Here is a 12,823-nt window from a genome sequence, read left to right as displayed (position 1 = left end):
TGGACAGACCAGGGAAACATGCAAGGATACTTTTTGTGAGTCTGCATACAGAAGGGAGGTTCAACAGCTGGCTGTCTGGTGCAGTCAAAACAACCTTGAGCTGAACACGCTCAAAACGGTGGAGATGATTGTGGACTTTAGGAGGAACACCCCAACACTGACCCCCCTCACCATTCTAAACAGCACTGTGGCAGCAGTGGAGTCATTCGGGTTCCTGGGCACTACCATCTCACAGGACCTGAAGTGGGAGACCCACATTGACTCCATTGTGAAAAAGGCCCAGCAGAGGTTGTACTTCCTTCACCAGCTGAGGAAGTTCAACCTGCCACAAGCGCTGCTGATACAGTTCTGTTCAGCAGTCATTGAATCTGTCCTCTGCACTTCAGTAACTGTCTGACTTGGTTCAGCTATGACATTAGACATCAGAAGACTACAAAGGAAAGTTCGAACTGCTGAGAGTATTATTGGTTGCCCCCTGCCCCCCCCCCCCCCCACCTATACACTTCCAGAGTGAGGAAAAAGGCTGGAAAAATCACTCTGGACCCCACTCACCCTGCCCATTACCTATTTGAACTGTTGCCTTCTGGCCGACGCTTCAGAGCTCTGAGCACCAGAACCGTCAGGCACAGGAACAGTTTTTTTCCCTCAGGCTATCCATCTCATGAACAGTTAAATTGCCCCATTGAGCAATAACTATGTGCAATACACAGTTTAGTCTTTTTTATATTTATCCAACACATCCAACCTCTTCTGCCATTTCATTCCTCTGAGAAAATAAATAAATAAATAAATAAACATTTGCAATGTACATAACAGATTGTATTTTCACTGTACATAACAGATAACAGATTTGTATTAGATTGCACTACGTATGTGTATGTGTGTATGTATGTATGTGTGTGTCTCTCTGTGTGTGTATGTACGTATGTGTTTAATTCTTTTTTTATTTTTTATTATTATCTGTGTCTTGCTGCTGTTTTTGTATTGTTTTTGTATTTTTGTGCACTGGAAGCTCCTGTCACCAAGACAAATTCCTTGTATGTGTAAGCATACTTGGCAATAAAGAACGAGGCACGAGGGGGCGTGTTCATTGCTAGCAAAATTGCTAGTAATTCTCCTGTAAACACTGAAACTTGATCTGATATTCTTTTTCCTTCTGCCTCTTTCAATCTTGGGATGATGTATGCTACCCCCACCTGACCTTTCCCTGGATCTTTAGATGCATCTGTAAAAACCTGTATATAAATCATACTTAGTCCATATATACTATTTTTGCGTGTGTGTGTGTGTATGTGTGTGTGTGTGTGTGTATGTGTGTGTGCAAAAAACAACACCAAAGCGTTCAATTCTGGTGACTTTGAGATAAACATTTGTTTTATTTTCTTGAGGATGAGTAGTATTCATGTAACTATTGGCTAAAGCATTTCTTCCAGTAACCGTTCAGACAGACACGTTTTCATGCTAAAAAAGCAAAACGGATCACAATGAATAAAGCAGAATGCAGGTGTCTCAAGACGCGTTTTTATCAGTTGAAGTACTTTTAAACTAGACACAGCATCTAAAAATGCAGCGATCCTGTGAGAGATGCTAAAAACACAGTGAAACGTGACGCAGTTTTCAAAAGACATCTATCTAGCACATTTTTAAATAGAAGACGATTGAAAAACAGTGCGAGCAGATGCAAAAACACATTCAGTTTAAACAGCCCCTTGTTCACATGACACAGCACTAGCTGAAGTTTCTCAAAGTTACCACTCAAAAACACAGCCTTTTGATTCAGTTGATTGCTGGTACATTTCTACTGTATCCGGCGCTGTTTGTTCTCTGTATTCGTAAATATTCCGATACTGTTACTGTGTGAGAAACTGCTCCAAATGATTCAGTGAGAGAGTGCTCTCAACGAATTGTACTGAATCACGAATCGATTCAGACCGTTTTGCAAGCCCGTTTGGCCAATTCACTGAAAAGAACCGACTCAAAATAATTATTCATTCACAAACTGGGCATTGCTAGTTCTTTTAAACAGCCAACAGAAATATGGGACACATTTCATGATTGATTAAATATTCAGAGAGTAAATATTTCTCAGGGCAGTCGGAGTGCTCATGGTACTCACAGTGCGTACGGCCATACAGCTGCAGGATCCACTGCCTGTACCACCCTATCTACCTTCACACCTAATTTCGTAACCCCGTTGGGACTGCAGCTTCAGCTGGCGCTGCGTGTTCAGCTCCTCCAGTTTCCACATGCAGCCCCTAAAAAAATCAAAATAAAATCCTTTCACCTTTTATCCGATTAACTAGCCCAGAACTCTCCAGATATTTCATCACTATAGATCTTTTATTACTTCCTATTTGTGGATTTAACAAATTATTTAATGTAAGCTGTTCTCCCTTTCTGCTTAACTCTTCCATTACACTCTTTCTTTCCACTCTATATTTCCTACACTGAACAATTACATGCTCCACTCGACTCACTGACTCCACACACTTCACAAAATCCTGTTGGATGTTTGCCTGTTAAGCATAATGTACTGTTCAGGCCTGTATGACCCAACCTTTGTCTTATTATAAAATATTTTCTTCTCTCCTTCTCCCTCTTGATAACCTACCCTTTCCTACTGCTGGTTGAATTGCATTCAAATGTCTGCCTTTTATTTAAGTATCCCATTGCTGTTGCCATATGTTGTTAATATTATTTTTGATTATTGATTTTATCTCTGATCTGCTAAAAGACACTTGGATATCCACTGTTTCCCTCTCTAATTCCTTCTTAGCCAGTGTATCCACCTCTACATTTCCTTTCAACCCCAAATGTGCTGGAACCCACAAAAACTGAACATGTATATTATTCTGCAGTAATGAATATAAATCCTGAAGAATCTCTATTACCAAATCCTGTCTTGTATCATATTGCTGAACATTCATACTTAAGAGGGCTGAGCTAGAGTCTGAGCATATGTTTACACGTTGAACTCTAACTTCACTTACCCACTTTACTGCCATCATTATAGCAATCATTCTCCAGTAAACACCGATAAATAATCTGATATCCTACTAATCCTAGACACTTTCAACTTTGGAATTGTGTATGCAACCCCTACGTGACCATTTTTTTTATCTTTTGAAGCATCTGTGAAAATGTGTGTGAAATCCCCATATCTCAGCCCCACATATTCCCTAACCTTATACACTTCTGATTCACTATGTCCTTCATTTTGTCTTATTTCTAATAGAGTTAGATCAACATTGGGCTGTGGCATAACCCATAACGGTACTGATGGCATAGTTAATACTGATGCATATCTATACTCCTCTAATCCCATATCTTTAACTAAATCTCCAACAACCCAACTAAAACTGGTGCATTTACATTTCCCATGTTCCCAAGTAGGACTCACTACCTTTTTTGTAGGGTGATTTTCACTCTGGCCTCCTAAGTTTGCCCAATACGACCCCATTAACTGATGTCTTCTTAATTGTAGAGGCATTTCACCCATTTAAAGTTGAAGAGCTTAAACTGGAGATGTTAAATATGATCCACAGCAGATTCTTAAAGCTTGAGACTGAATTCTGTCCATTTTAATTAATTGAGTTATACTTGCTGATCCATATACAATACAACCATAGTCCAGTACAGACCGTATCATTGATGTATATATATAGTCTTTAATGCCATTCTATCTGCTCCCTATATTTGACCTGACACACACCTCATTACATTCAATATTCTCTTGCATTTCCCAACCATCTTATCTATATTTACTCTCCACGTTAATCTGCTATCAAACCATAAACCCAAAAATCTTACTATGGATACACGTTCTAATACTTTTTTTATATAATTTTAATTTTACTTCCTTATTCTCTGTCTTATTAGTAAAAAGGATAATCTGTGTCTTTTCTGCTGAAAACTTGAATCCCTCCTTTATCGACCATTCCTCTATTTAATGCAGACTGCATCTTCTTCACATTATACTCTATATTTCTTCCTTTATACCAAAGAGCCCCATCATCAGCAAACAATAACTTATCAATTGTTATATCTTCCTTTGAAAAAACATAATTTATCATAATGATAAACAATAGAGGATTTATTACACTACCTTGAGATGTTCCATTATCCACCACCCCACTAGAGGATATGGCTACCCCAGCCTTCACCCTAATTCTTCTCCCAATTAAAAACTCTTTTATCCAGTTATAACTTCTTTCTCCTACACCCATCCTCACAAATTTTATGAATAGTCCCTCTTTCCATAACATATCATATGCCTTTTCTACATGGGAGAAACTACCATAAACCGCCGTATAAAAAGGACGAGATTTATATACAGTGGTGGTCAAAAATAATGGCACCTTTGGTAAATATGAGCAAAGAAGGCTGTGAAAAAAAAAATCTGCATTGTTTATCCTTTTGATCTTTCATTCAAAAAATTCACAAAAATCTGACATTTATTTGAAGTAAAACAATTGAAAGAGGGGGAATATCTCATTATAAATAAATATTTTTCTCCAAAACTCGTTAGCCACAATTATTGGCACCCCTAGAAATTCTTATGAGTAAAATATATCTGAAGTATTTTTAGTACACCTGGGTGACTAGGAACATGAAATTGTTCAGTCATGACTTCCTGTTTCACAGGGGTATAAATATGAGGTAACACAAAGGCCAAATTCCCCTAATCATCAATCACAATGGGTTAGACTAAAGAATATAGTTCTGATCTGCGGCAAAAGGTTGTTGAGCTTCACAAAAAGGGAAGTGGCTATAAGAAAATAGCCAAAGCATTGAAAATGCCCATTTCCACCATCAGGGCAATAATTAACAAGTTCTAATCAACTGGAGATGTTAAGAATCGGTCTGGAAAAGGACGTGTGTCTATATTGTCTCCACGCAAGGTGAGGAGGATGGTTCAAGTGGCCAAAGAGTCTCCAAGGATCACAGCTGGATAATTGCAGGAATTTGCTGGGTCTTGGGGACAGAAAGTCAACAAAAAAAAAAACAAAAAAAAACAACAAAAAAAAAAACAAAAAAAAACAAATATATATATATATATATATATATATATATATATATATATATATATATATATATATATATATATATATCAGACATCACCTACTTCACCACAAGTTGTTTGGAAAGTTTTCAAGAAAAAAAGCCTCTGCTCTCATCCAAAAACAAACTCAAGCATCTTCAGTTTGCCAGACACTAAAGGAACTTCAAATGCGACCGGGTTCTATTCTCAGATGAAACAAAAAAAGAGCTTTTTGGCAGCATACACCAGAGATGGGTTTGGTGCACATAGAGATGAAGAACTACCCAATGCCCACGGTTAAATGTGGTGCTGGATCTTTAATGTTGTGGGGCTGTTTTTATGCCAGAGGTCCTGGACATCTTGTTTGGAAACATGGCAACAAAGACTCTATCAAATACCAACAGATAAAAAAAATCTAAACCTGACTGCCTCTGCCAGAAAGCTTACAATGGGCCCTGGTTGGATCTTCCAGCAGGACAATGATCCAAAACAAACATCAAAATCAACACAAAAATGGTTCACTGGTCACAAAATCAAGGTTCTGCCTTGATAGAAAATTTGTGGGGTGAACTGAAGAGGAGAGTCCACCAACATGGACCTCTGAATTTGAAGGATCTGTAGAGATTCTGTATGGAGGAATAGTCTCAGATCCCTTGCCAGGTGTTCTCCAACCTCATTAGGCATTATAAGAGAAGACTCAGAACTGTTATCTTGGCAAAGGGAGGTTACAAATAGTATTGAAATAAACCTGTGGATGTATTTTAAGGCCTACCTTCAAACCCAGTGCCTCTTTGCTTGACATCATGGTAAAATCAAAAGAAATCAGCTAAGACCTCAGAAAAAAAATTGTGGACATCCACAAATCTGGTTCATCTTTGAGAGCAATTTCCAAATGCCTGAAGGTACCACGTTCATCTGTACAAACAGTAGTATGCAAGCATATACACCATGGGACCACGTAGCCATCATACTGCTCAGGAAGGAGATGCATTCTGTCTCCTAGAGATGAGTGTAGTTTGGTGTGAAAAGTGCAAATAAATACCAGAACAACAGAAAAGGACCTTGTGAAGATGCTGGAGGAAACAGGTAGAAAAGTATCTATATCCACAGTAAAATGAGTCCTATATCGACATAACCTGAAAGGCTGCTCAGCAAGGAAGAAGCCACCGCTCCAAAATCGCCATAAAAAAGACAGACTACAGTTTGCAAGTGGACATGGGGACAAAGATCTTACATTTTGGATAAATTTCCTCTAGTCTGATTAAACAAAAATGTAACTTTTTGGCCATAATGACCATCATTATGTTTGGAGGAAAAAGGGTGAGGCTTGCAAGCCGAAGAACACCATCCCAGCCGTGAAGCATGGGGGTGGCAGCATCATGATGTGGGGGTGCTTTGCTGCAGGAGGGACTGGTGCACTTCACAAAATAGATGGCATGAGGAAGGATTATGTGGATTTATTGAAGCAACATCTCAAGACATCAGCCATAAAGTTAAAGCTCGGTCGCAAATGGACAATGACCCCAAGCATACCTCCAAAGTTGTGGCAAAATGGCTTAAGGACAACAAAGTCAAGGTATTGGAGTGGCCATCACAAAGCCCTGACCTCAGTCTGATAGAAAATTTGTGGGCAGAAATGAAAAAGCGTGTGCGAGCAAGGAGGCCTACAAACCTGACTAAGTTACACCAGTTCTGTCTGGAGGAACGGGCCAAAATTCCAGCAATTTATTGTGAGAAGCTTGTGGAAGGCTACCCAAAATGTTTCATCCAAGTTAAACAATTTAAAGGCAATGCTACCAAATACTACTGACCCACTGGGAATGTGATGAAAGAAATAAAAGCTGAAATAAATCATTCTCTCTACTATTATTCTGACATTTCACATTCTCTGTTTTCAGTGGAGGAAAATGCTGTTCTAGTGTGGATGAGAGGTGTAAATTTAGTGAAATTAATGCGTTTTAAAAACAAAAATGTATTAGTGTGGACAATACTTCTAAAACTATGGCCACGTGCACACTACTCAGTTTTCCGTTTCCAAACGCAATCATTTTCCAAAGAATGCAGTACTGGACCCTTTTTACATGCCCGTGTTCGTGAAGCAGAAGTTGTCATAGTTGGTTAAACTTGACCACAGCAAATTACATTTTTGCTTACCCATTTGCTCCAACAGCAAAAAAAAAATAAATCAACGATTATGCTTTCACAGCTTTGCAAAAGAAGATAAAAAATATACAGTGCTGGATAACAGCAGTAAGAAGAGAGAAACAGGCCAAATTTTCTGTCACTCCCTCAGCAGCTGTGACAGAAACCTCATCACTGCTATGATTTTTTTAAAATCTATTCCAGGGTAATAAAATACAAAGTACAATGTTATAAACTGACACTAAATATTTTTAAAATTGGAAATATTAAAACGTTTGCTACATTAACGTTGTTAAAGAAGGAGGAAACGCATCATTACAGGTCTACGAAAAGGGTCCATCATAAAGCTCCGATTTCGGTGGAAGAAACACAAGTTTAGTGTGGATGAGAGGAGTAAATATCACAAAATTAATGAGTTTTTTAAATAAAAATGTATTAGTGTGGGCAATACTTTAATAACTATGGCTACGTCCACACTACTCCGTTCTCAGTTTCCTAACGCAATAATTTTCCAAAGAATGCGGTAATGGAGAGTGTTTTCAAAACGCTCTGTTTTCGGTGGAGGAAAACACCCATTTTAGTGTGGATGAGAGTCACTAAATTAATGCGTTTTTTAAAATAAAAACGTATTTGTGTAAACGTGGCCTATATAATATATAATAGTTAATGCTTCTATAGGTATAGCTACGTGCACACTACTTCGTTTTTAGTTTACTAAAGCAACAATTTTCCAAAATATGCAGCAATGAAGAGCATTTTCAAACGCTCTAATTTACATGGTGGAAAACGCTGTTCAAGTGTAGATGAGAGACGTAAATGTAACGAAATTAATGTGTTTTCAAACAAAAACATATTAGTATAGCTGTGGCCTATGTAATAATTAATGAACTAGTTTTAATTAGTCATCAATTATACTGTACCTTGAAATAAGCTCTTTTTTTCTAAATTGATCTTTTAGATCTAGGCAAATTTTTATACACTGAAGAAAAAAAACTAATTTGACAAGTGTTGAAAAGTAACAATGAATAAAAGGGGATACTCACCCTCTTCACGGTTGTCCTGACTTTTGATTTCAGCATCAGCAGTCCTTAAGTCCACTTCATGTAGCTCCTTCTTCATCATTTTAATTGGCTGGTTTACCGTATACTGCTGCTGTGGACTGTCCTATGGCATTTTTGAGTCACCCTGTCAATGGCACAAAAATTAAATTTTTTACAGGTCGTTTTGTTAATTTACATTGACATTTACATGATGAAGAGAACTCACTTGATTCTTCTGAACTACTGTTGGTGTATCCCCAAAAAGGACCTCAACTCTACATCTGGACAGGGGATTGTGAATATCTTCTTGGGCTCTCGCACTAAAGAAGTAAAAAATTATATTAGTGTGTGCATTATGGCAGCAACTTTGCCTGTAGTATTCTGCATGTTGCATAGACATGTGGCTACATGTACACGCACATATAGTATTTGTAGTCTCAAGGTGAATAATGGAAAAATACCAACACAAAAGAGGAACTATCTGTTAACACATACGGTACTCTCTGTCCTAGAGTAAAATTCAGCAGTGTAGAGATCTTGCTTTGACTTGGTCACTGTTTTTCCAGTGTTTGTCCTCACACCATCATATATTAGTTGTAAAGGTGCAGTCCATGACTGGAGCTCGATCAACCTCAGTCTCTTCCTCAGTGCGCCGATTTCACTGCGGCTGTGGGTCAACTCTGACAGCAAAACTTTACACTCTATGTCAACAAGTTTATTTATCTCCAACACAGCTGTTTGCACCAGTGTGTCCATGATGGAAGCTAACTGAGAGTGAATAGAGGAGAGAGTGGACACCATCTCCTAATATTTCAAAAAACAATTATTGCAGACAAGCGAAATTAGCTGCTTCTACAAACAATAACACTGATATTTGGTTACCTACAAGAATCATAAATAAAAGTATTCTCAAAGTGTTCAGCTTCACACCTAGGATTTTGTGTTTTCTTGCTACTGTTGCTTGAATGTGTTTGTTTTATCCAAATAAAGCGCACTAGCACTATCTAGTGAGTGAGAGCAGCTTGAGTGAGAGCTCATAAGAGCCTAGGATTTTATATAAACTTTATAAAAGGCCTTGCCATTTAATAAAATCTTGAAAAACATAATTTTGCATAAACTTTAAAGGTGCACTCAGTCATTTTTTGAATATGACATCTTGGACTTACACTGACACCTAGAGGTGTGGATGCAGTATCATTTAAACGCAAAAGTTTTCCGTTACCAGTTTCACTGTGGAAATTCACTATTCAGAGTCAACCATGCCGTGACGTCAATTTGTAGGTGAACCCAAGTCTAATTCACTTTGGGTTCCCTCTGGAGTTTCCTATGGGTTTTTATAATGGGGTTTTTGAACTTATGATTTAAATGTCTGTGGTAATCATTACTTGATAATACGTGGATGTTTTGTTCTAAAACATAAATTTCACAGTTATACCTCAAACATGAATTTTGAAACTGCTCTCTGGATGGTTCTATAATACACTGTGTACACAAAATAGTTACACTCAGGACCTTAAGGACAAAAATGTCTCCATTGAAACTCATTAAAACTGCAATATTTGATCCCAGTGCCATTAAAGCAAAGAATTCTATGATATTATGCTTTCATTCCGGAGCCCTGTCTTCAAAATTTAAATTTGTAATATTTTCCACCAGATGGCGCATATATTTATAACACAGATTATTTACAGAAAAGAGGCTTTAAACGACGTTTAAAAACGTCCGAGCAGTGAAGAACTACATTACCCAGAATGCAACAGTTCTCTGCGATGATTGGATGCTGGTCAGATCGCATGAGGAACACAGGGCGGGAGTAAAGGCAATTTCGCTCCTGATCTAAATAAGAAAACACGGTGAGTGACAGCAATTTTGCCATTAGTTTACTGTAGTTTCCTGTAGTTGAGATGTTTTTGATATGTGCTTTAAAACCCCGTGTTTATTGGTAGCCTATGACTCACATTCGGATACAGTACTTCCTCGATTCATTTGAGTTCATCAAACCTACATTGCCCAGTCAAACAAACGTAAAGTGCAAATAGTTCCGAACACAAATTTTCCAATTGTACAGGCAAACTTAATTTGCACTATATAGTTTATTTAGGACAGTTAACTGTTGCTCATTATTCAATTCTCTCAATCAAACCACCTGCCTTTTTTAATGTTAATGCCAAAACTGTTGAAATCATTGTTTTTCTGTATAAATAAGACCTAAGTTGACTCACAATGCAACAGTGACCCTTGAACCCATATTGACTGCATACTGTAATTCTTAACTGATTGGTATAATCAAAATACTCCTCTCTTATATTTCAGTGATCAATGTCTGGACGAAGAGTGGTGGTTTTCCCCTCAGCGGCAGAGCTCGGGACCACTCTGGCCCAACTAGTGTCTTCTCGAGCTGAGAAAGCTCTTCACGATGGTGGAAGTTCCTTTTCTCTGGGCCTTTCAGGAGGGAGTTTGGTGACCATCCTCAGTAAGGAGCTGCCTGCTGTAGCAAACCTGGACTGCAGCAGGTGGCTCATTGGGTTCTGTGACGAGAGACTTGTTCCATTCAACCATCCAGAGAGCACTTACGGATTATATAAGGTAACTGTGTGCATGCCCATCTTGTAGAGTGGCAGTCCTCAACCATTAAAGGGATAGTTTACCCAAAAATGTACACTGGGTCTTCATTTATTCACCCTCATGTTCCAAATTCATAAGACTTTATTATTTTCTCTGTGGAACACAAAAGGAGTTAAGGAATGTCAACATTCTTCAACATATCTCTTCTCTTGTGTTCCGCAGAAGAAATTACGTTTTGAACGACATGAGGGTGAATAAATGATGACCACATTTTCATTTTTGGGTTAACTAACCCTTAATTACAAGACCTGTAGAGATCTTTCAATAATGCACTAATAGTGAATTGCACTGATTGCTTTTTGTGTCTCACAGAATCATCTGTTTGATAAAATCAACATTCCAGAAGAAAGAATCTTGGCAATAGATCCTTCTTTACCTGCAAAAGAATGTGCTGATGATTACGCTGGCAAACTCAGTAAGGTGCGATTTCAATTTTTTTTTAAATGATTATTATTTAGAAATTGCATTAAAATCGTATGGCCTTTTTTATATATGAACCGTGACTGAATTTTTGTCTTTGTAGGCTTTAAGTACAGAGCAAATTCCGGTTTTTGACATGCTGTTGCTAGGCATGGGACCAGATGGACACACCTGCTCACTTTTTCCAGATCATCCTTTATTACAGGTATTTGACACATTTATAATAAAGTAGCTTCAGAATTCATCAGTAGATTATTGTAATGACACATATTTTGATGAAAACATTGATGGTCGCATGGAGTAAAATTAAAATAGGAAGGGATTTTTTACAAAGGCAGGATCATTTTTTGAATTAGGCATTAAGAGAATCCCACTTATTTGGATGTCCACGAAAACTCCCTTTGATCCTTTTTAAATAGTATTTTTGTATGTTTTCTGTCTATTAAAGACTGAGACCTTGATTATAAAATAAGTATTGGCTTCTTTTATTTTTAAGCATCTTTATAACATAGTGCTATTGAATCATGTTTTTTCTATAGGAAACCCAGAGGACAGTGGCTCCTATCACCGATTCTCCAAAACCACCCCCTCAACGTGTTACCATGACATTACCTGTGGTCAATGCTGCTCGGTGTGTAGTTTTTGTGTCAACTGGGGGCAGCAAAGCTCCAGTACTCAAAGTAAGCAAACTGTCCTAACGTGAAGTTAGCATATTTTTTTTTCCCCACTGAAATTATTAAAAATCATTAGGCCAATTGTTCATTTAAAAAAGCTCTACAGTGTTCAATGTTACATTTTGACCTTAAATAGACTGATATTCTTACTGCTTTTAGATTTTATTTTTGTTTTTCTTTCTGAATCTCTATAGGAAGTATTGGAGGGTGGAGAAGACCATGTGCTTCCAGCAGCTCTTGTCTCACCCAGACAGGGAGAACTCTTCTGGCTATTGGATGAGCCAGCTGCTGCTTCCCTCACTTCTCAGGTGGAGAGGCCTGGTCCTGGGGCTAAACTCTGAATGCAGGAGACCAAACTTGTAGAAACACTGTGTCAAGGATTCCTATGAAGTCCTTAGGTGTCAGGTGTCATCTTACCTTCACATTACTAGAAAAATACCATGTAACTAAAGTTTCTGCCAAAATACCATAGTTGATGCAGTTGCTGTTACTCTAAAACCATAATTGATTAAGTCAGAGTCTTTGTCGGTTTATTAAGGCATTGGTGGCTAATACAAAGTGACCACAGCTGTATTGTTTAACAATAACTCCAGTAGTTACTGTATAATATTTTGATGGAAACAATGGTCGATATTTTTGCTAATTTGTTGTTATGATGACCTGTGTCCGGAACATTATATCTGTAAAAACAAAACAATGCAGTAGGCCCACATGTCTGAATAAAGAGTTATTTAGGAGGTTGATATCCAGTTTGTTGTGTTCCACTTTCATTTTATTTTTATGTTTCGTGTGAACCTTAGGTCACTGAAGGTGGCAAGAATCACATTCCCTGACCCAATAAGCTTTAACATCCTGCATTCATTTGTATGCATGTTAGGAAT

The 12,823-nt window shown here is 37.9% G+C and overlaps 1 protein-coding gene across 1 annotated transcript; it reads left to right on the top strand.

Moving 5' to 3' along the window:
* The first annotated feature begins 9,977 nt into the window (after positions 1-9,977).
* On the top strand, positions 9,978-12,679 carry pgls (6-phosphogluconolactonase). Its single transcript, XM_051716637.1, has 6 exons — positions 9,978-10,076; positions 10,537-10,809; positions 11,161-11,268; positions 11,372-11,473; positions 11,808-11,948; positions 12,137-12,679. The coding sequence occupies exons 2-6, from the start codon at positions 10,543-10,545 to the stop codon at positions 12,281-12,283; spliced, it is 765 nt and encodes a 254-aa protein (XP_051572597.1). The 5' UTR covers positions 9,978-10,076; positions 10,537-10,542; the 3' UTR covers positions 12,284-12,679.
* Positions 12,680-12,823: the final 144 nt, after the last annotated feature.

This window comes from Myxocyprinus asiaticus, chromosome 14, assembly GCF_019703515.2.
Source record: "Myxocyprinus asiaticus isolate MX2 ecotype Aquarium Trade chromosome 14, UBuf_Myxa_2, whole genome shotgun sequence".
NCBI classification, from domain to species: Eukaryota; Metazoa; Chordata; class Actinopteri; order Cypriniformes; family Catostomidae; genus Myxocyprinus; species Myxocyprinus asiaticus.
This window is presented reverse-complemented; position numbering and strand designations above follow the sequence as displayed.